The sequence below is a fragment of the Ambystoma mexicanum genome, chromosome 6p (genome assembly GCF_040938575.1).
Source record: "Ambystoma mexicanum isolate Mex_15411 chromosome 6p, UKY_AmexF1_1, whole genome shotgun sequence".
In the NCBI taxonomy this organism is placed as follows: Eukaryota; Metazoa; Chordata; class Amphibia; order Caudata; family Ambystomatidae; genus Ambystoma; species Ambystoma mexicanum.
Window position 1 is genome coordinate 20,233,380 of NC_090935.1, and position 26,328 is coordinate 20,259,707.

Genomic DNA, 26,328 nt, shown 5'->3' on the forward strand with positions numbered 1-26,328 from the left:
GGTGGGGAGGCTATCTTGAGAGCTACTTGCATGCACCACAGGATTCTACATAAGTAGCTGTGGACAAATGTTCTGTGTTGTTTGCCATTCCCCATTGCGTTCCAAATTAATGTGATATGTGGAATTTTAAGGGACAAATGACCTAAGTGGAATGAAGGAAGCATTGCTTTTGTAGCAACCCACGCTCTGACATGTCTTTTTCCTCCTTAGGGTTGTCGCTGGTAAATCAATGATTGAGAACTCGGAGCAGCTTCCTCATGTGTGGACAGTCCGGGACTTTGAGGAGAGTGCAAGGATGGAGGATGGCCACGAGCTAGTGTTGCAGGACTTCATCGGCCCCACGGTGCAAGTCTTGAAGGAAGAAGGGGAGGAGCAGCCTGCCAGAGATCTCCTGGGCTCTGTCAAGAATATCAGCTGTGCTTTGGAAGAGTCCTATCCCTGGGGCACGCAAGATGCAGTTTACTTTGTGCAAATTGATGGAGAGCAGTTTGTTACGTGGTCTAATGCAAATGCCCTGGTTCAGGAACACTCGGATGGGGTGGGACGGTCTCCGGAGGGGGGTTTTAATGGCTCAGTGGTTCAGGTGAAGTTTGAAGGTGGGGGAGAAACCTTGATCCGGCATCTTCACGAATCCATGGACCAGGTGCTGTTTGAGGCAGGCACACAACCCTTTACTTGCAATAATGAGGTCTCCACAGTCCAGATGGGCATTGAAGGGGCAGTATGTCCTCCTATAGTGGAATTTGAAGATGCTGACTTCCAGTTAAAGGACAAAGATGGGAATGGGCCATGTGCTGGAAATGCCCAGAACTCAGATGTCCAAGTAAAGATTGAAGAACAAGAGGAGTCATTAATCCTAGATCCAGAGGATTCTGTGGTCCAGGTGAAGGCTGAGGAAGGTGGTGAATTGTTAGCTCTGCAGGACTCTGTGGGTCTAGTACAGTGTGATGCCTGGGAACGGGTGCCTCCATGGGGTATTGCGTCCTCGGAGAACCACATGAAGATCGACGAAGGTGAAACGTTAACTAGAGCTCTGCAGGACTCTATGGGTCTAGCACAGTGTGGCGTCTGGGAACAGACCCCACCATGGGGCGTTGTGCCCTCAGTGGTCCGGGAGAAGGTTGGCGAAGGGTTGAGACCTTCAGAAAAGAAGCTGCATGACTCTATTGTCCAAGTGAATTATGCTGAAGGAGATGGTCCGTTTTACATTTTAATGGACCCAATGGTCCAGTTTGTGAATGAAGTAGAAGAGGCGTCAAACAATGATCTTAGTGAATCTGTGAGTCAACTAGACTGTGACCTGCGTGGCACCATAGATCAAGGAGAGGAGCAGCCATTTTCAGAGTCCCCCCTTTATGAGGCCAAAGAAGGCACGGCAGAGCATTCGGGAGGAGATCTCGAGGGAATCGTGACTTTGCAAAGTCTCTCTTCAGGTGAGCTTGATATTGCTACGGGAAATTTCGCATATGATTGCTCTGTCCTGTGTTGTTTTTTGTAAAGTTTGTTTATTTAAGGTGCGTGCTCTTTTTTTCGTTTTTTTTTTATTTCAAATGGTTCAGAAACTCTTCCTTAAATGTGAATTAGTCATGCCAGGCAAGAATTTAGAATTTGAGAGAGTAAGTAGAGCAGAATGGAGACAGCCATTAATGGGGATGGATTTTGCAGCATTTCTAGGAGTTTGTGTATCCTTTTTTATTTTTTTTTTTTTATTTTTTTTATTTTTACATTTATAAAGCGCTCACACAGCCCGCAGGCATCGAGGCGCTGTTACAGGAATTGTTTTTTTTTCTTAGTTGCGTATTTTTTTTTTGTCTTAGTTAAGGATTTATAACGCGCTTAAACACCCGGAAGTTTCTAAGCGCGCACCCGGGGATCGAACCTGTTGTTGCTTCGTGTCGTCTTGCTTCCAAGACGCGCACGCTGCCGCTGAGCTATCCTGCGCCTTAGCGTTTACTTTCAAAGCTTGGTCAGGACCAATTTAAACCGGCATTGGCAATCGTTTTGTCGTTTGCTAAATTTATTTGCGTTTTGCATTTCTAGGTAGCAGGATGTAAGGAGGAGGGTGCACATTTTTAAAGGTGGATGCGATAAGGGGTGCACTAGCCCCGCAGCCTGTAAAATCCTCTGCAACACATGACATTACCCACAAACCTTGGATCATAGCAACGTATTTTCCACTTTAGTGCAAAGTCTGGGGTCACTGTTTTAATGCAGTTTATGGGGTTTGACCTGTAAAGGCCGTGTTGCAGGCTTGTTTAACTCCGGCAGCAATTATTTACTGCTGGTGACGTTCTGGGGGCTATCCCCTGCAACAGGGAGAGATTTGCACATCAATGCAACAACCAAATGCCCTCTGCGAAATTGTGCCGGCATGAGCCATTTTTATTTTTGTATTTTTTTTTTGGGCTATGCAAAGTGATGGTGGTTTTTTCTACGAGGTATGAGGAGTCAGACATGCTCACAAGTATCCATTTTATTAAATAATGAGCGCGATATGTAACGCCTCATTTTCCTAACCTACCGAGTATTTCCCTACCTGTCAAACTAGGACTAATGGGGAAAAACGTCCAATATCAAAAGGTATCTGTCCCTCACACTTATGTTATGTAAAGGTTCTTATACTGTGCACGGTCACCACCTGCGTGGTCCCTTGGTGCTCTGGCCGATCTGTACAGCTAGTAGGAATGAGCTGGGGGAAAGAGCACAGCGATGTGCTGTTGGCAGCGTTTTATGCGGTTGGCTGACCATAGGTGTGATTTTATTTTTTTTGGTTGGTAGCAGTCATGTGTTGATGTGCAAGGCTATGTGGTTTGTTTCGCTCTGGTGAAGTGCGTGCGGTTTGTTGTGCATTAGAGGTATGGTTCTGTTTGGTTCAGCGTTTGAGAGGTGTATGCAGAAAGGTGTTTTTTTATTTTTTATATAACTTTTTGGTACAGTTGGTTAGTGCCGGTACGCTATCCTACCCTCACTGTTTTCATTGCCTGTGACCCCTCCCCTGATGTACATTCCGGTGTGCTACAATTAACACTTTCTTGTGTGCAGAAGAGTGGATCCTCAATGGGCTATTCAGTGGTGGTACTCTTCCACCCACAGCTTGAAACCCAAGTGATGCCCATATCCCCTCCTCTTTTGCACCCCCTAACGTGTAGATACCACCACCCAGACAAGCTCGTGCAGGAGGGCATTCACTCCCCGTGGGCCGCAGTCCATCAGTTCCGAGATCAGGATGCCCCCCCAACTCCCCATTTTCGTCTGAGGCTGTCAGTGGCCCAAAGTCAGACCAATCTTTCTCACCAATTTCCTCTTTGACCCTCTATAAAGGAGGGGTACACAAAAGTCTCCCTAGCACTCCACCCCGGTCCTGCTAACTCCCCAGTCCTCATGGGAGAAACGCCCAAAACAGTAAATGTAGCAACACCTAGACTTGAAATACAGCAGTCAGCGTTTATAACGCTCCAATCTGGGGTACCTGGATAAACGGAGAAACGCCTACGTTTGGGACTAGACAGTAAATGCAGCGACATTGTGATTTGAAATGCAGTAGTCCGTGAACAAACAGCTTTATTATTTTTTTTAAACATCTCAACAGTTACAGCAGCATTCAATTAACACAACATATGGTCCTTCATACGACAATATCTCCACCAAATGTTTAAGAATGTACATCTTACATAGTTGTTTCACTGTCCGAAAGCATATCGCATAGATACGCCCTGAAAGGGCCCCACATGTCTTTTGGTCGGCTCGTACTTGGTAGAGTTAGCAAGTACTGTTCCTCACATTCATTGATATGTTAATTGACGTAGGTAAGTGTTCATAGTGGGGGGTGTTCAGGCTTTTCCATACTTGCAATATACATTTCTTGGCAATAACACATGATACATTAAACAGTCTTCTAACTTTTTCAGAGCATTTCCCAATATCCCCAAACAAGTATTTTTGTGGGGTCAGACACGGGGAAATCGTCTGTCAACATGGCTGCAACCCTCGCCCAAAACATTTGCCACGACCGGGCATTCCCAATACATATGATAGGATCCCGCTTGGGGGGCGGAGGGGGATTCCCGCATTTGGGGCAGTTGCCTGGATCATCAGGTGTGAATTTAGGGATTTTGGCAGGGGTGTAGTGCAATCTATTAAGGATTTTAAACTGTATTTGGCGCAATCCCGCATTGAGGGACACACTTTTTGTAAGTGCACTCTTTCCGATTTATCCTCAGGTATCTGTATTCTCATATCCACTTCCCATTTCTCTTTCACATGATTGGACGTGGGGGTGTGGGTTTGGATTGTCTTATAAAGTTTAGAGATTCCCAGTCCTCCCCGAGTTGTAACTAATTGTATGCATGGGTGGGAGGGAGGTTCGTCAGGAAAGGATGGCCATCGCGCTTGATATGAAGATCTCATTCGGTAGTACTGTAGTGTTCGGAGCGGGCCTCCTCCCACACCCCTAGTAAATACTGCAAGGGTTACGAACTTCCCATCTATGTACATGTCTCCCACTTTCATCTCCATATCGGGGTCCCAGGCCTCCTGTATACTGGTGTCGAATGTAGGGGGAACATTTGGGTATTTCCATAGTGGAAAGAGTATAGGGTCTGCCTGCTGCTTAAAACCAGTACTCCCAGGTATCTGATGTGTCGCTCCGACTACTTAAGGCCGCACGTCAGGGCAGGGGATTTTGTAGAGGGGGTAAGCGGGATCATTTCTGATTTAGTATTCACCGTATATCCAGAGTATTCTGCAAATTCGCTAATGTCTGCCATGATGGGGGCTATGTTTTTGTCTGGCTCGCGTACATACAATAGTGTATCGTCCGCGTATAATGATATTACCTGGGTGGCTCCTTTCCGCATTATACCTTTGTTTACATGCCGCAACCGCACCGCCGCTGCCATTGGCTCTATTGTTAAAGCAAAGAGGATAGGGGGAAAAGGGCACCCGGCACCCCTATCTGGTGCCTCTGTCCAACTCAAACAGCTCAGATAGAGTTCTATTCGTGCACACCCTTGCACCCGGGGCAGTGTATAGCACTCTAACATATTTAATGAAGTAGGGGCCCATCCCAAACGACTCAAGCACCAGGAAGAGGTACTCCCACGAAACGGAATCGAACGCTTTCGCGGCGTCTGGGGACACCGCCACTGCTTGTTTATTTGTGACATTATGCCGAACAGCCTGCGCAGATTCAAGGCAGTGGACCTTTGGGGAATGAACCCACTTTGGTCCGGGTGAACCAGCATGGGCATTAAGGGTAATACACGATTTGCTCGCACCTTCGCAAAGATTTTTGCCTCTATGTTTATCAGGGATAGGGGCCTGTATGAAGACACATCCTGTGGTGGGCGTCGGGGTTTAGGCAATACTGTGATAATAGCTTCTCGCATTGTCGGGGGCAATATTTGTTTTCCCAGGGCCTCCTCCCACACCTCTAACAGCACAGGGACCAGTTCCTCCCGAAATTCTTTGTAAAATTCAGCTCCCAGACCCTCCGAGCACGGTGCCTTGCCAGACCTGAGATCTTTAATTGCCTCTGTGAGCTCCTCTGCCGTGACAGGTTGCTCCAGCAGTAACTTGCTTCCTCTGGGAGTTTAGGGAGATCCAACATAGCAAGGTAGTTCTTAGTCTCATCAGGGGATTTCCTATCCAAATTCGCATAAAGGTTTTTGTAAAATTTAACAAACTCGTCGTTTATTCCCCGTTCGCTCGTTATCTCATTTTGTGCAGTTTGGATCATTGCGATCAGGGTAATTTGTTTTTCATGTTTTACCAGGTTGGCCAGCATTTTTCCTGCCTTGTTACCCTCCCTGTATCTGCGAGCCTGGGTAGGGGCTGCTATATATTGCACTTCCCTCGCTGCCAGCCGATCAAAACCTCTAAGGGACTTGTGGATTTCCGCCAGAGTGTCCCCACCATGCGTGCAGCCATAGGTCTCGTCCAGTGTATTCAGGTCCCTCTCTACCTTCTCCAGTTCACAGTGTACTTCAGAAGACCCCTAACCCAGACTTTAAAAGCCTCCCATACTGATATGTGGTCTACGGACCCAGCGTTATCCGTTAAAAAAAAAAAGGCAATTTCTGTGTGGTGAGTTTCAACTACATTTGGGTCTTTTCAGTATGTCTCTGGGCATTCTCCATCTCCTTGTTGGTCTAGGGGCATCTTTCAAAGTGATCTCCCGCACCACCGGGGAATGATCCGGGTGCGCGAGGAAGGATTTTGCTGTTCTGTAGGGCGTGTGCTAAATTCGAAGATACAAACCAATAATCTATGCGTGACTCGCTGTCATGTACAGAAGAATAAAATGTAAACCTCTTATCAACCGGATGGAGCACCCCACAGGCGTCCTGTTAAAGTTAGTGCCGCCTTAGAAGGTGGCCTAGTTACCTTGGCGGATCTATCCAAGGCCTGGTCTAATACAACATTGAAGTCCCCACCCCAAAAAACAGTGGTTGCATCATGTTTGGTGAGCACCTCGAGCATTTGTAAGTAGAATCGGGGTCGTCTAGATTGGGTCCATAGGTGTTTAACAAGGTTATGTTTCTCCGCTCGCCCCCTCCCCCCCCACACCACTATATACCTTCCCATCAGATCCGCCAGGTGTCCCTTGGCTATAAAGCCAGGCGATCTATGTATAAGGGTGCAAACCCCCCTAGACTGTGATGAATAGTCCGTGTAGTAGCGCACGTATGCCAGTATTCTCTAATTGACCAGGCCCTGCACATGTGTTTCTTGCAGCATTAAGATTTGAGGCCCATGTCTAGTAACATATAATTACCGACCTTCCTGACTTTCATTGGATTATTAAGGCCTCGGACATTCCATGACATTAATCTTATCCGTAGTCCGTCTCCATTTGGTATGTATATACATCGTACTTGTACTGAAGTGACCTTGTGTAATCCAGTAACCAGCCTTTGAATAGCGCCGTTGTCTGCGAGACCACATTTCAATTAACCTACAACATCCATCAATACAAACTTTCCCACCAGGCTCAAACTGGTCTAGGTGGTTGCGATGCCGAAAAACACCACATTCCCTACCCCCCCTCCACCCACATCATCCACCCCAACTTGACGATGAACCCTAATAACCGTTACGAACATTCCTGAGGGTGCTTCGTTGCAGTCACGAGGCCACCTGACCGGGCTCATGCCCCGTGTACATTACTTGGAGCCCCCACAGGGCCAACCACCTCCAAAGCATCAAAGATTACTTGTATTTGCCGGACTATTCAGCCAAGTTTCAGTCCTCCACTGCAGACGGGCGTCTTCCATTCTGATCCGCCCCTCGGGGGCAGCGGAATAGCGGCCGCCACATAGGCCTGGGCTGCAGCAGGATTTTCAAAGAAGTGCGCCCTTCCTCCATATTGTATTCTCAATTTGGCCGGGAATATTAGTGCATATGGAACCTGCCGCGCTCTCAGAAGTTTTTTGACTGGTTCATACAATCTTCGGCTGGCCTAAACCCCAGTGGCAAAGTCCGGATAGATGTGTATGCGACTGTCCTCATACTGCAGCGTACCAAGTCCTCTTGCCTTCCGAGGGACCGTATCTCTGTCCCTATAGTTGAGCATTCTTGCAATAATTGTGCGGGGCAGTGCCCCAGGCTTCGGTACCGGAGCCAGTGTTCGATGTGCGCGTTCAATCAGGAAGTGCTCTGAAAAGGAGTCCGCTCCAAACGGGGTTTTGAGGAGAGCTTCCGCCCGCACTTCCATTTTGTCTTTACCAAATGACTCTGGGACACCAACGATGCGTACATTATTTCTTCTTGAGCGCGATTCCAGGTCTTGCACTTGTGTTGTAGTTTGTTCAAGCTTTCTTTGAGCTGTGCAATGTCCTGGTCATGGCGAGCAACCGTGTCCTCGGTAGTACCAATTCTGTTCTCCGCCTCAGTTGGTCTCAGGTCATGCTTGTCAGCTCTAGTCTTCAATATGCCAATGGTCGTTACGATGTCGTCCAGCTTCATATTCAGCGATAGGAATCCATTTTGGACTGAGTGAGTCAAGTACTCAACCTTGTCTTCGCTCTCTATACTGGGCACAGGGCTAGCCGCCAATGGTGGTTCAAATTCACTGCTTCCCGCCTGGCTGCTAGTGTATAAATCAGGTCCTTTCTTTTTGGCGCTTGCTCCCTTCGCCACCTTGTGTTCCCCATGGCCCTGGAGTCTCTTGGCGGTCTGTTCCGGCCAATCTGAGGGGATATTGTTCTTTGCCGTAGTTTGGGGGCGTAGGAATATGAAGTTATTCCCTACTCCTCAGTATCATCGGGCCACCGCACCCCAGTCACGGCCCTCCGCCAAGTCCAGTACAGGCGTCTATCTTTTCCAATGGATTACGCTCTCCCACGTTTCAGGCTTAAGGATATACTGGCTAGCCAACTATGTGTTCTGCATCGAGTGTTCGACAATATCACCGGCCTTTCCGGGGCCCAGCTGACCGTCTCAATAATCAGTGTTTATTTGCAGCAGCAATGGATCTGGCAGACTCGAACAGTCTCTGGCACCCAAGTATTCATGTAACCAGCAGCCCCACAACACTCCTTTATTGTGGGCATGAGCATCGCCAAACCACCATGACCCACGCCCTGTCCGGCGTTCAAATCATAATGTTTGTTCCATGCTGGGACCGTTCCACAAGGACACGCAGGAAGCAGTCTGCCCCTGCAGCCGTTGGTGTCTCCCTCGGGTGTCGGCTCCAGCCCGGCCTTGCCTCGCCTCCCCAGCTTACCGGCGCTCGAAGTTTCCAACCTCGGATCGTGTGTCTGTCTCTCCAGTGCTCGGCCAGGTGGCGTACCGGGAACGGTCCTCTCCCGGCAGCTGCAGCACTGACCCAGTCCCTCCTGTTTCCGGATATTGAAGGGCCTTGTATCTACCTTCGTGACCGCTGGCCCTCAGGTGCAGGGGACTTCACCTCTCCGGCGTTCGGGCGCGTCACCTCAGGCAGGCGGCGTATGGGAAGCGGTTCTTTTCTGGCTTCTGTAGCGCCAATCCGGCCCCGCTGTGTTTGGATCGCTCTTGAATATTGAAGGAAGGGAATACAGGAAGACCAGCTCGGGGCGGACCGCTGCAGTCCTGGTCCGTACTCACTACGTCCTTGTAGGCCTTCCTCTCTATGCCCCCAGCAGATAGAGCGTCAGCGGCTCACCGCCGCAATGTCCTGGTTCCGGGGATCGGCGCGCTCCACAGCTCCTCCCCGCAGTGAACACCAGGTCTCGTAACTCCTCAGCCCAGGCACCTCTCTCCAGGATTTCTCGTGTGGGTGCTTCAGCACCCAGGGCACGTCTCGGTGTGATCGGTATCCCGCAGCAAGCTCCAAATCAGGATTTTTTTCGTATAACGGATGACTCCCTCCCCCAAACAGCTTTATTTGAGACAATTGGGCAGCTAGAGAGGACACCTACATTTGAGAGTCAACAGTCAGTGCAGAGACATCTTACTTTGCCATACAGCAGTGTTTGACTAACTTATAGGATGGGTAAAATGGGCGTTCTTATGCATACACCAAAATCATACGAGTATCATATGGTCATTTAAACTTAAGGAAATGCATTTTTTTTATATTCGCATACATACTTTGTAAACGTGTATCCTTGTAACCAGGGTCCGGTCTCCTTCCCCGGGATTCACTCGGGATGTTTCAAACAAAAGTTCATCTCAATATCCAAGTCCTGCTCCAAATACAAAACAATGTTCTTCTCCTTCTATACGTTTTTTTACTGGGCAATTGGTTGCTCTTATTGCTGTACAGGATTTATTCATTTTCAAAATGATTCCCAGTTCCCATAAGCGCTTGCTTGATAAACCAAAATGACTGTCTTCACAGTTCCAGTCAGTATTCAATATAATAACCACTTTCACACTTCTTCATGAACACAGTTTTGTCAGAATGGCTTTCACAGTTCATCATATTGCATTGGATTTGCCCCTCTTTCCACCACTCCCTTATACCACACTGCAGTATATTATCTTCTTCCTGGACAACTAACCACTACTAGCCCCTTTCCTTGTTAATAGTAATTGGTTACTTATAGCACACTTATTATCCAGAGGTTTCGAAGCGTGACCCGGTACACCTGCCAGGATAAAACTCCTACCGCTACTACAAGTACTCTGTGGTGAGGTTTGCTTCAAAGTTTACACACTTGGATCCTCGTTGTGGAAAGTTAATAAAAATAGCCTTTTGACTTTCAACAACAGGTTCACAAACTTCTTCCACAACAGTACAATACACATTGACACTGGTTTTCCCACTGACTTGTTTGTGACATGTATTGCAGGCTCTATTCCACTCCCACTTGATGATTTCTGCAAGGACAGCTTTTCTCCTGCCACCCTTGGGTTCCTTTTACACCACCAATTAGCTGCTGGTAATGTTTATTTTTCAGGTATCTCTCATTAGGAAAACTGTATCCCTTTTTTATTTAGAATTGCCTTTCTTTGGCTTAAGCAATGCTGGTTATTTATTCTCTTTCCTTTCAGGTAATCTTGTAGATTACTTTAACTTTGTTCAATATTGTCCCCTCTTTACTTGGCAATGGTGGTTACAGTATTGTTTCACCCTGTCTCTCCCAACATGAGTTTAGCTCAGAGTCTGGTATTCAAAAGGGCTGCTTTGAGCCAGCGGTCTGTTATGGAGCGCCGCAGGGTTAGCTAGCGAAATCCCAACTCGCCAGTCTTTCCTTGAGCTGCTATTTTAACTTCTCTCTTACTCTGGACTGTTTGGGCGACTGATTGCTCCAGAAGCACATTGCCTGCTCATGCCTCCTGGAAAACGAGCCTTCTTTCTCCCCCTCCCCTTCCCCTCATATACTCGCGTGAACGCCACCCACCAGAGTAGGATGCAGAGCTCGGGGCTTCTTTCCTACAAGACAGATATTCTCGAGTCGCTACTTATAGAATGTCCAAGAGTCTCAGATTCTGGGGGGCACCATTGTTCGTGATGTTCTTTATGCAAGTAACTCCAGACCAGCTCCCATTCCACTCTAAATTTTGTGTAGTGCCCTTGGACCAAATGGATTGCCCACTCTAGTGCGGCCAAGTGCCAGGTTTGAGCTATCCAGTCTTGCTCGCTGGGTATCGTGGGTTGCCTCCATTTTGGAGCTATTAGTGAAAGCGCTGCTACAGCGAGTATCATATAGGCCTTCATTTGTGGTTTTGGCAGTGAGGAGTCTAGTACGTCACCCAGGCCCAGCAGGTGACGTGAAGGTGACAACCAGTTCATAGTGCGGCCTCCTTGGCTCCTTCTGATCGGCACCTCCTCTCAGTATTCCCGTATGTTAGGGCATCCCCAAAACATGTGTAATATAATGGCTTCTGAGGCGTCGCATCTAGGGCAGCGCTGAAAAGCCACGCCATGGAATCTTGAAATTCTAAGGGATGTCAAGTATGCCCTATGGGTTACGAACAATTGGTTCAGTTGCAGTCTTGTGTTCCGGGCCACCTTAAGATATCTCTGACCAGTCTGTATCCTTGAACGGAGCATCAAGGTCCACCTCCCATTTGTTCCTAATTGCTAAATCCATGGTGAGTCCACTTGACTGGAGAAATTTGTGTAACTTACATACAGCCGGTAAGATAGCTCAACGGGTTGAGCGCTTGCTGCTGCGATCTGAGCGTGATTTGCAGGTCGCAGGTTCGAATCCCGGCAAGGCCAACTCTGGCTTTCATCCTTCCGAGGTCGATAAATGAGTACCAATTTTGGTTGGGTGATATTGTATGTCAATGTGTTCTGTAAAGCGCTTTGTATTAAGGCGCTATATTATCATATTGCACTACCGCCTTCAGCTATGTCGTAGAGACTGTCTTCTACTGAGTGCGTTTCCATTATCTCGCTGTATGTTGGCCATCTGCATACTATTGCCCTCTTGATGATACGATGCAACAGATACGTGTAGGCCAGTATTATCTACTAGATCTTGGAAGGGTATAAAGGAGGTGTCGTGAAGCAGGTCGTCTATTGAGACACTGCTGTTTGGTTCCCAATGTGTGCGAATACCAAGCTGTGCCTGAGAAGCAGCTGGAACTAGTGAGACTAAGAGAATCTGTACAGAGAATGGATCTGTCCGTCTTATCGGTGCAAGCGCCCTGTCCCATAATAGGATACCCAGTGATAAGTGTGAGTTTTGGTTGACCCGGGGCCTTTTTGTTCCCTAGTAACTCCTTAAGGAAGAAGAGTGGCACCGTGGGCTGAAGTAGTTCGGTATCTAAAGTAGGCTCATCTGCCAACTAGCCTACCACAAATTGTAGCTGCACTGCAATGTAGTACAGCTCAAAGTGTGGTACTCTGATGCTGCCCTCCTCATAAGGCCTTTGCAGGGAGGCTAAGCTATTGTGCACCTGCAATTTCACCACAGGAATTCTCTTAAGGAATCGAGGCCTTCGGTATGTTTTGTATAGGATGTTTACAAAGTGGTGTAGGAGCCTAGGGAGAGCCACCCTCTTTAATAGTGTAACTCTGCCCATCAGTGAAAGGGGTAGATTGGTCCATAACTTCATTGAGTTTCTAATACCATCTAGGGATTTCTGTTTATTTTCTAGCACATGATCATGATATATGTTGATTCCTAAGTATCTGAACTTATTTGTCCTCCATTGTAGAGCGAGGATTGGCAGTTTGTTGTGACTTGTCTTGGCTAATGTGGACAGTGGAAACAAGGATGGCTTCTCTATGCTAATTGTGACGCCTGAAAGCCGTGCAAAGTACGCTAGAGCCTCCATTAATAAGCTCTAGTTGTCCTTCAGGTTTTGCACATGTAGCAGCAATGTGTCATTGGCGTACATTATCAAATGGCGCGTTCCATAAATGGGTATGCCTGCCTCTATGTATTCTTTTCTTAAATATGCCGTTACCGGCTAATGGCTAAAATATAAAGCAGCGGGGATAATGGGCAACCTTGGCTAGTGGCCTTTTCCAGCACCCAGGGCACTGAAAAGTATTTTTCTGTCTTGATTCTTGCTACTGGTTCAGTATATATTAATCTCACCCACCTTATATACATCTGCCCAAATCCGAACCTGCCTAATGTAGCATATAGCCAGTCCCACCCAATGGAGTCGAATGCTTTTATGACGTCCAACGCAGGAAGCATCCCGGGATGCCGTACTATTCATGCCTGATGCAAGCGCCATAGGTTCGAAGATCTATTTCTGCCTGGCACAGATCGTGTTGTTCAGAATGCACCAAGTGTGAATCACCGTTTTTTCAACCTATTGGCTAGCAATGCCGTCAGGATTTTGCTGTCCTGATTAAGCCTGTAGGAGCTACATTTAGTGGCAGTTTATTTGGTTTGGGGAGGTGTATGATTTCCTTAAGCGAAGAACAAGGATGCAAGAGTTGTATGCTTCAGTCAATGTATTCAGGAGGTGTTGGACCAGGTCATCTGCAAATTCGTCGTACAACTTGCTAGGCAGGCCATCTGAGCCTGTTGTGGCGGCAACAAGCTTATTGTGCCCGTTAGTACTTCCAACGTGATGGGGGCATCTAGGCTAACTGCTGCATCATCAAGTCTATGGAGATGTATATCTATATGCTTGTGGACGCGATATACGGCATGGTTAGAATTCTTGAAAAAACGCAGTAATCCCTTCTTGGGTGTTACATGTGGTACCCTGTTGTGTGCATATCAAATAGATTGGTACTCGTTGTTCTTCCCTTTTGTATAGCCAGGCCAACAGCCGGCTCGGTTTGTCTACTTCAGCATGTTGCCAATAAATGTATTTGGTATAATTATACATGCCTAGTCATTTCCAGCATCTCGAGCATTTTTGTCGCTGTGCTGTTTTGTTTGCCTCCCCGTCTAGTTGGCCTGTGTGTGACTGACCGCTTTTGCAATGCTGCTTCCGTGAAGGTAAGTTCCCTACAAATCGAGGTGTGTAGGCCCGGCCCCGATTTAGCTATTGCTGTGCCTTTTTATGACCACTTTTAGGACTTCCCAAACATTAAAGACTCCAACATCACAGTCACAAAGTTAAAACACTCGGCTTGTACCTGCGATCCTCTCTGGGATCGGAGGCACAGGTCTCATACCTTAAAAGAAACTGCCAGTACTATCAGACTACTATGGCGTATTAGACCATTCCTCCATGCCAAAAATAGCGCCACCATCGCTAGAGCCACCATCCTGTCCTGATTCGATTGTGGAAATGCATTGCTGCTTGGGTCTAGCAACTACTGCATTAAACAATGCCAAATTATTCAAAACGCCGTTAGATCCATCACTAGGAAACCCAAGCGTGACCATATTACCCAAGTCAAAATAGGCCTTCATTGGCTCGCCATAGAGGAGCGCATTAAATTCAAATCCTTGACATTGGTCCATCGCTGCTTATACGGCTCAGCTCCATCATACCTCCAAAAAGCAATTCAACTGGTACGAACCTAGCCAATGTTTAAGATCAGCAAAACAATGGCTACTCAAATCCAGCCATACCAGTAAAAGCCACCGGACTTGGGAGGGCCTTTCCCACCAAGGCAATTGCTCTCTGGAATGAGCTTCCGGCTAATCTTAGGCTGGAAAGTAACTATCTTTCCTTCAGAAAGCAGCTGAAAACATTACTCTTTCGGTAATCTGTTACAAACTCAGCTTCGGACTCATGTTGAGTCCTCTTCTCTGTTTTACGTAGTCCTGTGATCTCTTCCTTCGTGTTTCTGTCGCGCCCTGATGCTTGCGAGCTGCAGCGCGTTCTATATGTGTGCCCGCGCTTGTGACACTGCCGGTGTTTCGTATGAAGTATTCTTTAATACTATCATGAATGTGGTCTCGGAAAGGGGCGTCCTGTAGTGCTTCACTCCTAAGTTTACATGTTCGGATTGGGGATCTTGGGGGTACATATTGCCCCCTCAGTTAAAGGGGGGCATGGTCTGTTAAGACCATACTCCTCTTTTCGGCGGTTACAAGTTATCAATCTGGCCACTTCCTATGAAAAAGTAATCAAGGATGGTGTGGACTGCATGTGATGTAGAGAGTGACTAGTGTCTGGAGTGTCCTCCAAATATCAGTTCTAATGATGTCAGGAGTGTTAGTGGGGACCTAGCTGGTGGGGCAGGTTTCTCAGAATTTGGTATCTGACCGATCTAATTGAGGAATTATAGTACAATTAAAGTCTCATCCCAATATGATATTGCCTTCCCTGTATGGCCCAAGTCTTTGGTATAGTGTCTGGGGGGGAGGGGGCTGCTGTGTTATGGTTGTGAGCATATACTAGACTAAGTGTCCACTTTTTCTAGGAGCCCCTGTACAAGCACCATTCTGTCGTAGTCATCGGATTTAGACTGGGTCACTCTAAGAGGCACCGTAGGTGCTATCAAAATCAGTACTCCGCAGGCTTACGCAGAGTATGGGGAGCCTATGACTCGAATGGCCCATTTTCTGGCAATTGCTTGTTTGTCCGCTGTAAGGTGCGTCTCCTGCAGTAGGGCAATGTCAATTTTGTGTTTACGGACGTATGTGTAGACTCTGTTCCTTTTCACATAATTATTCAGGCCCCAGACATTCCAGGTAAGCAATTTTGTCGCTAACCATGACTGTTCATTTGCTTTAGCGGGATCCAATGTCCATGTCCAACAGCCCACCCTCTGTCGTGTCTCCTCATAAAAATAGACCAGCATCCCTGGACTGCATTTCGGTTTGGTATCTAGTACAGGCAAAACAAAATTCCCATTAACTTCCCAACTAACAATCACCCAGCATCGTTACCTATGCTGAGGCACGTCTGCTTCTGGCAACTGCCTCCCTTGTCCAGTCTAGCGGCCTGTGAGCAGCGGATGGGTGCAGAAACAAGCATCCAAAGAGGAAAAACCTTTGAGGGCAGGTTGGTAAAAGCCATGGGACGGGTCTTCTCTTCTGTCAACCATGTTTGTGTAGTGTGCCCTGATGTAGAAGCAAACAAGATAGTGACTGTAATCTTGGGTGACAGTGTAGTTAGTGGTATCTCCATTGCTAGTCGTTACTTGCCATAGCTTCCGAGGTGTCTTTGTTTCGGTGTAGTGAGATTTCTATCTGTGAGGGGGCTGCTTCTTTCTCTGTCCATCCACGCGTGTGCGTCTTCCGTGTGGTCAAAGAATAGGGCACAGTTTTTGTAAAGGACCTTAAGTCGATCCGGGTATATCAGCATGCATTTCCAAGCCTTCTTTCCTAAGCCTGACTTTGGTCGACAAGAAGTTTGCTCTGATTTTCTGAACTTTTAAGGTATAGTCCGGATATACCACCAAGTCTGCTGCCGCTCTGTGTATCGTGCTGCCTTGTGTGGAATAGGATATCATCTCTCTGTCCTTGCACTTGAGGACTTTTGCTATTATCGGCTGTGGAGGGACCCCCAGTGGTGGTTTCAAGGTGAGGGCTTTATGTGCCCTTTCTATTGTGAAGCTCTTTTGAGAGCTTCCCAGGGCCGATTTTCTTGCAAGAACATGTTCTCCACATAAGATGTGGGGTCCATTCCCTCTTCTCCCTCCGGAGGCCAACAATGCAGACATTATTCCTTTGGGCTCTTCCCTCTGCTTTCTCTCCTCCTCTCCCCTGCTGAACTCCTGGCTAAAACTGCACTGTTTACCGCCCAGGCCCCCTGCCACGCCAGTTGCACACCTGCACTACCTCCCTGGCAACCACAGCACTTGGGGACTGTTTTCTGTATCCCTACAATCCCCCACCAGCACATGACACTTGATGTCTGCACTTGCCACCAGCTGTCCGTACTTATTGTTGGTTTATTCTATTTATCCCATGTACTAGTGCGCCAGATAAGATTTTAAGGTTGGAGTATGTTACTCCCTGTTTTTATAATTGGAGAGTAAATGCAATTTCAAGAGTAAAAATGTGTTTTCTTATCCGCAAGTAAAAATCATGTGACATGCATTGAACGTGTGTTCGGTTACAAACGTCCAACAAAACAGACGTATATCAAAACATGGCTCAAAACAAGGTGTGTAAATATAGACAGATTAATAGCACAATATCATGTCTTCTCTCTCATCCTACTGCATAGACCTGAAAAAAAATTAGTGAACTTTAATATAAAACTCATAATCCAATTTATTTTGTCAATAAGACCTATACCGCACATCCTATAATACTGGTAAAAATTAAGAACACCCAAAGCAATAATTAACCAATGAACAAAACCCAAAAGAAACCATACAATTATATGTTGCTTACAATACAACAATTTTAACACTATTTAAAAAAGAATAAATTGTGTGAATACAGTAATGCGCTTGAAATTAATGAAAGGGATGTAATGATTGCAATAGACAAAAAGGAACAAAATGGATGGAATGAATAAAGTAAAGAAGTTGGAAAGATAAATATACAAGATTGAGTGCACAGACAGATGGCACGGAATGTTTAAGTGCATGGTATAAATGCAAAGTACAGAATAGACGATTTGACTGCATGAGATGGGTGTAGTGCATGAGACTGTTGGAGAGCAAGGAACGGATCGAGTACGTACAACAAGTGACATGGGCTGAACCGATAATGCAAGATGGATGAACGAAGGATTGGAGCGGATGAGTGCGTAATAGCAGATGAATGCACAGAGCGGATGAGTGCGTGGCGCGGATGAGTGCGCAAAATGAATGAGGGCATGGAACAGAGATAAGTGTAGTGCGGATGTAGGTTGTGGTGCAGATGTAGGTTGTGTGAGTAGATAATAATATAGTGGGGCTGAAGTCGGGTGCATGGAACGGATTGGAGTGCATGGACCGGACCTGAGGGCATAGTAATGCCGGTCTGGAATGCATGGTACGTTTGGAAGAGCATGGAAAAGAACAGCTCCGAGTGCTTGAAACGATCATAATGCATGGAACAGTCGGAGTACATGGAACGGATGAGTACATAGAACTATTTGAGTGGGCCCGGTCTCAAACACCGAAAGTAAACAACCATATCACATCTCCACGCTTACTCCCTTCTTACACCACCACTCAACTAGAAAACAGTGTTCTGATGTTTGTTAATCTGCTTAGAATCACATGCTGCTTATACTCCCATCACTCTAACATTCATCACTGTTGGTTACGCACCCCCCAGCTTAGGCGTTCTCCTCAGGCCTAACGCAGCCAGAATCGGTCTGGATAAAACCTGCCAGAGCGAACACATACTCTTGATCTCTCAACCACCACACCTACCGCTAAAAAGCAGCTATCACACGAATGCCACACCAGCTGCACACACATCCGGTGCTCACACGCACCCTTGACTCTCTATTCTCTCTACTGACTTGAACTTCGGTTCCCGAGGGCGTTCAACCAACCAGCGCCTTGAGACCATACCAATGGTACATAAGGTGCTATATAAATGCAAATGAACATAACATAACTTCGTCACAAAGACACGATGGGACAGAAATGACATTTCATTCCAAATAGTGTGTCCGAATCACAACATATTTCTGTCCATAGCCCATGTAAGTGATGTCCTATTTTATTGATAATTTCTGGTTCTTATGTTTTGGGTGAACTTTACATAAAATCATTCACTGAGCTGATTGAATACTGCTATTTGCGCATGATGCACTCCTTCACAATTTTAGAAATAATTCCACGATTCTATTGACTTGAAACCAAACTTCGAACAAACATCCAACTGGCCTCTGAGCAGCACTTCTTTAGACCCACAATTGACCAATGCCAATCGCATCACTTTTGAAAAATGGTCTCGCGTTGATACTTCAAAAACGTCAAATTCCACTTCAAGTTCTGCGAGTTAAATCATAAACGCACTTTCAACCACCAAAGTGCATTCAGACAGAGATAGATTGATCTCCCTAGGGGTCCATCCTGGGGTAGTGTTTACCCTTTTTCTATACTCAAAACAGGGTATAACGTGTGTTAAAATAAAGAACTTGAAAACCCAAAGCTTAATCTTCATCTATGAAAGTAGCTGGACCCAAGTAGATGGGGGGAGGGGGGGCTGGGGGCAGATGGTAATTGTATGCCCTCCAGTTCCGCCACTATGTTCGATGCTTCTCCTGTTGGTCTGGCAGAATCTTGGATATTCTTGTTCCTTTCATTATTACCACATATGAATGCAGGCCAGGACGCATTGCTAAAGAGAGGCCATTTCTTAGTTTAGTCTCAAACTCCTTCTGAGTCAGACTGCTATCAAAAATGACCAACAAGTTAGCATTGATTAATAAAAGAGCAAACACTACAGAGCTACCCAGAATTTAGCAGGCCTAGATTAAAGTCAAAGGAATGGTCACTCACCTTCAAAAAAAGGTACTTTTGTGAGAGATCAATGGGCATTGGTATTTAATCTGTGACCTTGCACACCAGCCCAGAAGGCCCACGCCATTTATACCCAATGGGTAGCAGCTTTCTTGGTTACTTCCCCTGTTGACACTGTCTGTGCCTCCCTCACTGGATCCCAGCATGGCTGCTCGTTAGTGCTCTGTATACCATGTTCTCGCGCTCCATTGTGTGTTGGAAGAGTATAACCCTGTTTTACGGTGTAACAGCATACTGTAATGTGCATGCTACAGCACCATCTGAAACGCGTGCACACCCACTCATTAGTTGTCAAAAGCCTGAATGTACCTAAGATTTAAAGACCTGTTGCAGCCACTTCCCATTACTCCCATGGTATGATATGGCATTTATAATGCGCCTATACACAAGTGTTTCAAGGTGCGACGAGGCGGGGGGGGGGACAAAGGGAGGACAGACAACGATCCTACTAGGCCAGGTATCATTCAGATCGAGCAAGTGCATGGGAAGGGGGGAGAGGGGAAAGTGCAGTACATGGGAAGTGGAATAAGATAAATAAAACACATAAAACATCCAGCTGGTGGCAAGTGCAAGGAAGTGCAGACTTAAGTGCTGGAAGGGGGACTGAAGGGATACAGAAAAAAAGGTCCCCAAGTGCAGGGGTTGCCGTGGAGGCAGTGCAGGTGGGCAGTTGACGAGGCCTGGGCCAGAGATCAGAAAAGGGTGGTCAGGTAAATAGTGCAATTTCAGTCAGGAATTCAGCAAGGGAGGGGAGGAGAGGAAGGTTTTGAGGTGTTTCCGTAACCGAAGATGGTTCTCCTCGAGTTTCGGGAAGGCTGTTCCAGAGAGGCCCCTGCCGAAGCGACTGACCCTGAGGGAGTTGGAGGCAGATGAGCGAAGAGCTCGAGAAGGAAGATATTTAGGAAGAGAGAGTTGAAGGTATTGCGGCCCAGATCCAAGAAGGCCTTGTGTACAATGCAGAGGGTTTTGAATTTAATCCTCGCAGCCATTGGGGAGCCAGTGCAGAGGTTTCAGTCCTGGAGAGATACGATCCCTGGGCTTGAGGCCAAGGACAATTCTCGCAGTCCTGTTCTGGATAAGGTGCAGAGGGCGGAGAGTGGAGGCAGTAAGATTTAGATGTAGGCTGTTACAGTAGTCCAGCTTGGAGAGGACCAGGGCTCTGGAGACAGTGAGCTTCTGGGGGAAGGAGAGGAAAGGAAGAGGTGCAGCTGGTAGTGACTTCTTAGAGACGTCAGAGATGTGAGGGGAGAAGGAGAGTGCAGAGTCGAAGATGACCCCAAGGTTTTTAGCCTTACAGGTTGGAGTGGGAGGAGGGCCAAGGGAAGGAGGGGAGTGGGTGTGCCATGACGACAGTAATCGAAAATGGGTGCACCCATGCATCAGTGGCTTACCATGCTTCCTGAAAAAACACTTTTTGTGTCCACATCTCTCCAGGCCTACTTGTATTCTTCCCTGGCACCCACCACATCCCCCCTCGGCTCCCCTATGGGCAGTAAGTTCTTCTCTGCAGCATGACAGCTCCTTGTTAATGCAAAGCTGTTGCTTTTGGAGTTCATGGTGTCCAGGTCCAATCCAAAATCCGTCCACAGCTACAACCGCACATGGCCCTCTCCCGTCATGGGTCAACTTGCGCTCCCCGCAAGCCATGGATAAAAAGTTAAACCTAGCTCCCGAAAATAGAGGGTACCAAGATGTGATGGCCTTCATCCACACAGTCCATTAATTTCTTAAACAAATTCTTAGATCACACCATAGCTCTTTGCCTTAGGCAGTTCTTTTCCCACATCTTCCTGTGTCTGTTAGCGGTGAACAGCCAGAGAAGTAATTGGTAAGAGTTATTTAACAGCATCTGACTTAACTCCAGAGGTCAAACCGGGGAAGTGCCAGCAGACTACCCATGCCTGAATGATTAGCAACACTAACCAAGCACAACCAATACCCTAAGGCGTCTTTGGGTGCCAACCACATTTTAGGCTGTAGGATGCTTTTCTTGTGTGTAGGAAGGGAGGTTTGCATGCCTGCTATACTGCTTCCCCAGCTCATATAGTACAAACACCACAAGATCTTCCAAGTAGAAGACCTGGTACAGTGAAATAACATTATTTTAAAGGATGAAAAACTTTAAGAGGTGAAGCCTGGAAATCAGCCGGTTTTGGACCTTAGATACTTGAACTCGTATCTGCTGATCTCTGGTTGGTACAAATGTATGTTATTGTTTGGCTTTAAATTGCTAAAATAACACGCTGTTCCATAGGGAAGACTTGAATAGTGGAGAAATTACACCGTAGACCAATCTATTAATACACATTTAGCCAGTCGGATAGCACAGTGAGTAGAGTGCGCGCTTTGACATCCGTGCAGAGCCTGCTGATACAGGTTTGAATCCCAGGAGGGCCAAACTCAGCCTTTCATCCTTTCGAGGTCAATAAATGAGCATCGCACAACGTGGGTATTAATAAGCTCAAATCCCTGAGGGTTTGTAGCACTATATAAATGCTTATTATTATTTAGCAAAAAAAGAATGATTGTATAGCTTTGTTTTCTCTATCTGGAAAAGAAAACCGCAAGTACCAGAATGTAAAGTAAAGTTAGCCACCCTTGACACAACGTTTCCATTTAAAAATCCAGATTTGTGCCGATGACATTCAGCTAGTGGTTTGCATTGCATGCATTGTGGAGAGCCATTCTACCAACAGATCCCATGCACAGCTGTCTGAGATGTTCCCAAAGCTTGATGAAAAACATTGGACTACCCGTAAGTAGGGAGAGCCTAGTTACATGGTCCATGCATCTGGGAAATCCCATTCACCAGGCTAGAATTCTTTGGGGTGCCACCCCTTGCAGTGATGCCTTCCTGCTCCATATGCTTAACTGCTCTTGCTTACTGCAACCGATTGGGGGGGCATGCTGTGCTTGTTTGTTTATTTTATTTATATAGCGCTCCAGACCCAGAGGTAAATGGGCGCTTCGGGACAAGTTACAAAATACAACATACAGTTTACAGTTCTACATTTGTACAGTTTACAATGAGCATCACATAGTTAGAAAGAAGGCAGTATCGTCAGGCATGGGAGGTAGAAGATGGTAGTGTTTAGTTTTTCTCCAGTAACCACCCAATAACCTGTTTCCTGAAGGACTGAAAGGATTCAATAGATTTGATGTTCAGTTTTAAGGTCTTCCAGAGTTGGGAGGCCAGGACCGTGAATGACGCTGGATCCTCCGGCTCTTTTTAAGGTGCATCTGGGCACTGTAAGGTGTAAGGTGAATCTAGGCACTGTAAGACATAAAGTATTGGGGGAATCTGGTAGCTCTAGTAGCCGATGTCAATGTGAATTTGTTGGTGGGATGGGGCGGGGCTAGATTGTTTAGGGCTCCGTATGTGAGACATATGGTTTTTAGGTCATTTTTTTGTTGTTGTATAGAGGGCCATTTGCAGGATATTCTGGTGGCGGAGATATGTTCGAGCCTGGGGATGTTTAATGCTGCTCGTAGCGTGTTATTTTGGATTACCTGTAGTTTGTTGATTATAGATTGGTTGGCACCTAGATCTAGGCTATTGCAATATTACAATTTAGACTGTATGAGAGCCCTAGCCAGAGTAAGGCGGCGATTAGTGGATAAGAAAGGTCTGCAGGCCCTGATCAATTTGCCAGTGTAGGCAGTGGCTGAGGCAGTCATATTAACTTGTTTGGAGAGGTAGGTATTGGCGTTGAGATTAAAGCCAAGGGTTTTCACATTTTTAACAATGGAATTTGTTACCATCAATGATGATGCTATTGTAATTAGGGCTGAGTTTCAGCAAGTTATTAGGTGAGCTGACAAGAGTGCTTGAAGGGATATGGTTAGCTCAAGAGCAACATGCTTGGCCCATTAAGAGTCCCAATCACCAGTCAGGCCAACTCAGCCCTAACTTCAAAGTAGGTAAATCAAACGCCATCAATGGGTATCGTGACAAATAATTACAGTGCTTGTATGCAGTAAATTTACCTGAAGTGCTTTGTAATTCACTAAATTATTCCTTTTAGATTGTCAAAAGGGCAGGGATCTAGTGCACTGGTGCTTCTACATGAGGTGGGAGCACAGTTTCATCCTAGGCACACAGCTATGGAGGCAGCACTGTTACCTGATGACCATTCATCCACTGATTTAGCTATCGCACCATTGGGGCCTATTACAGAAATTGTACATAATTGCACATGAAAATCAGCAAGATCGAATTTCCAAAGGAACACATTACTCTACCATCCCACCACCTCTTTGAATGCACCTATAGTGCCAAATAAAACCCAGGAGAAAGCATTCAGCAACCTTACCTAGGAGCAGGCATGCCATTTTATTAATCTTTACAATGAGCAATGCAAAATTTTCAAATCTCTGGACCCAAACTGGAAGCAGGCAGGCACTTTAACACACCACACAGATTTCAAGATAAGACGCTGTTGTCCTTTTTGGGCTTGTGATTTTAAAGGTAACAAACCATGTGACTAGCAATGTGCTTATGCGACTGAGACTCGCGGTCAGTGCGGGAGGATTTTGTGTTGGCATGCTGACAGTACCAAGAAGGCTCAGGTCTTCTGCACCTACCCAGATGTATTCAACTCGGGCAGAGGTGCAACAGTCGGCAAAAGGCTTGGAATAAAACAGTTCCACGTCCTGAAGTGTTTCCCCCAGAGGCCGAAAGAGGTAAGGGCTTCAAATCAAATGAGTCCTGCCTGCGTAAAGAGCACGCAGAAAGAGAAAACCATATGGCGTTTTTATACATTTCCATACGTAAATAGGGCAGATACGCCCCTTATCTGGAGGGCTGCATGTACTGCACTCCCCCGTCCCCTGCACTTGCGCAATCTGAATGACACCTGGCCTATTAGGATAATTGTTTCTTCCCTCTGTTCCCCCGCCCCCTTGCCACGCCTTGAAACACTTGTGTATAGGCGCGTTATAAATGCCATATCATATCTGCGTCCTCGGCTCTGCTTTCGAGTAGTCTGACCTTTTGCTGAAGGATGTGGACCTCTGGGTGGGTTTTCTGAATCATTGTAATGTTGTATGTTGGTTGCTTTTCCAGATTGTGGTTCGCTCCGATAGTTTCCTAACATCTTGGCACAGTAGACTGATCTCCATTATGACTGCATCTTTCTTTGAGTTTAGCAAATCCTTTAGTTCTGGAATAGCCAACAGGACCTGGTTTTCCGACTCCACGGCACCTGCCACTTTGTCGTGTCGACGCCATATTGTCAGTAGGCGCCTGTGACTGTGTCCTGGTATAACTGATCTGCTGGGCGGTAGTGGTGGTCCGATGTGTTGGCAGGGTGGTACTGTGAGCAGTAACTGTGCCTCTAATGGCATGTTTCCAGGGCGCTCTGCTCCGTGATATTGGCTTGGTGTAATTGGGCTCGCCTTAGGTAGTGTGCTCCCCACCCTTTGCGGTGGGAACCTGGGACCGTCTGTGGCATGAGCTTTAACTATTGTCGAGGGATTTTGAATGTTGTGCCACCAAAAGGACCGGAGACGCCGCGTTGCGCAAACTTCAGTTATCGGACTGCAAATGTTTAAACAGCCAGTCTGCGGCCTTTGGCGAACTGACTTGAAGGAGCCAGAAGGATTGCAAACCTGCTCTGCGTGGATGCTAGCAGATGCGTCTGTGTGCTAAAGGTTTGCTGTGCTGGAGTCCTCGCTCCATCCGCTCATCTTTGTGTTTTCTGGACAGTCTGCTGGGCCCTAGCATTGCAGGTGTCACGCTGTAGTCGTGAGTACTCTCCTCTGCACCTAGCCCCACACGTCTCTGGGCTCATAGCATCTCCGTTGTGGGTGCCATTTTGGTTCTGCGGAAGCTAGCACCGCATGAAATTCGCAGGGCGTCTTACTGCAGATCCACAGGGACAGGCAGTCCCACAATGAATGTGCTCCCCCTGTGAGTGCTTGGGTGGGCTCTTATGAGAGTTCAAGTTGAATTGTTGCGCAGACCGGTCTTTAGATGGATCATATCCGATCAGGCAGAGCTCGCTGAGAAGCAGTCTCACACCATGGCTGCTAGTCGCACCTCAACCAGTGATTTTTGTGAGTTATTTGTTTCTTCATCAAACCAGATGTTAATCTCCAGGATATCGTGCGTTCCTGCTCGATGGGTATGTTGGTGATGGCTTCAGTGAAGGTGTCTGCGAAGATTGCATCTTATGTTGTGGTCTGTAATACCAGAGCAAATTTTTTTTTTTTTTCTTTTTTTTAATCCTTACTTTGTCTCGCAGTTCTGGTGGAGTGCTTCTGTGTAGTTATTCATTGGTGGTCCGTGGAATCGACTTCGTTGACACTGTTTGTTGGGTTGATTTCTGCTTCTTCATCCTCTGTATTTTGATGTTTGTCAACTGTCTTTGTTTTTGCTATAAGGTGTGAGGGCATTGGTTTCGCCATTTTTTTCTTGTCAGAACTTCTTTTTCTGTGGCCTTTTGATAGGTTCTCAGTGTGCTTGGGTATGTCAGTGGCGAGGCAGTTGCGAGGTACTGTGTTGGATAGAGGGATTTTTATCTTTTCGTGATATTTGTGGTGTTCGCTGTGGTGTGTAACGTGTATATGTCTGTTTTGTTCCTTGTTCCGTTTCTCTTTGGCGTTGTTTAGCTGTGTGTCGGGGCATCTTGTGGTTGGATGGTTGAGTTTGTGTTTGGGCTACAGGGACTGCAGCCTACCTGTGGGACCTTGTGTGGTTTGGATGATGTCTTATCCTCTTGGAGCTGTCCAGTGCTAAACTCTATTCAATACGTTTACAATGTATTTCGGCACTGGACAGCTCCCTCTAATTTTTGTAGTTTGTTTTTTATGGGGGGGTCGCCCTCTACCCCCCCCCCCCCCCCCCATTTTCAAAATGTAACCATTCCCCCGACCCATTGATTTTCCGACCCATTGATTTTCCTTCCCAAACACCCCTACATCTCTTTTTGAGGTATGTTTGAGTTGGAAATTCAATGAAAAAATTTCCTTGTATCATCCATGAAGTAATGGAAGATTGGATAGTGAATAGATTTAAAAAGAAAGCAATAAGGTTGGTGGAAGTGTGTAAGAAGGTGGCGAGCCGTGAGTATGCGCTGCAGATGTCGCCAAATGCAGAAACCGGT

At 46.6% G+C, this 26,328-nt stretch overlaps 1 protein-coding gene across 1 annotated transcript in view; it reads left to right on the plus strand.

The window, feature by feature from the left end:
• Window positions 1-26,328, plus strand: part of LOC138511147 (zinc finger protein 585A-like) — a 47,748-nt gene that overhangs the window by 1,264 nt on the left and 20,156 nt on the right. Inside the window, exon 2 of the mRNA XM_069626647.1 lies at window positions 211-1,433. Within this exon, the coding sequence (XP_069482748.1) occupies window positions 230-1,433 (1,204 nt within the window). The 5' untranslated portion in view covers window positions 211-229. The remainder of the gene's footprint in view (window positions 1-210; window positions 1,434-26,328) is intronic.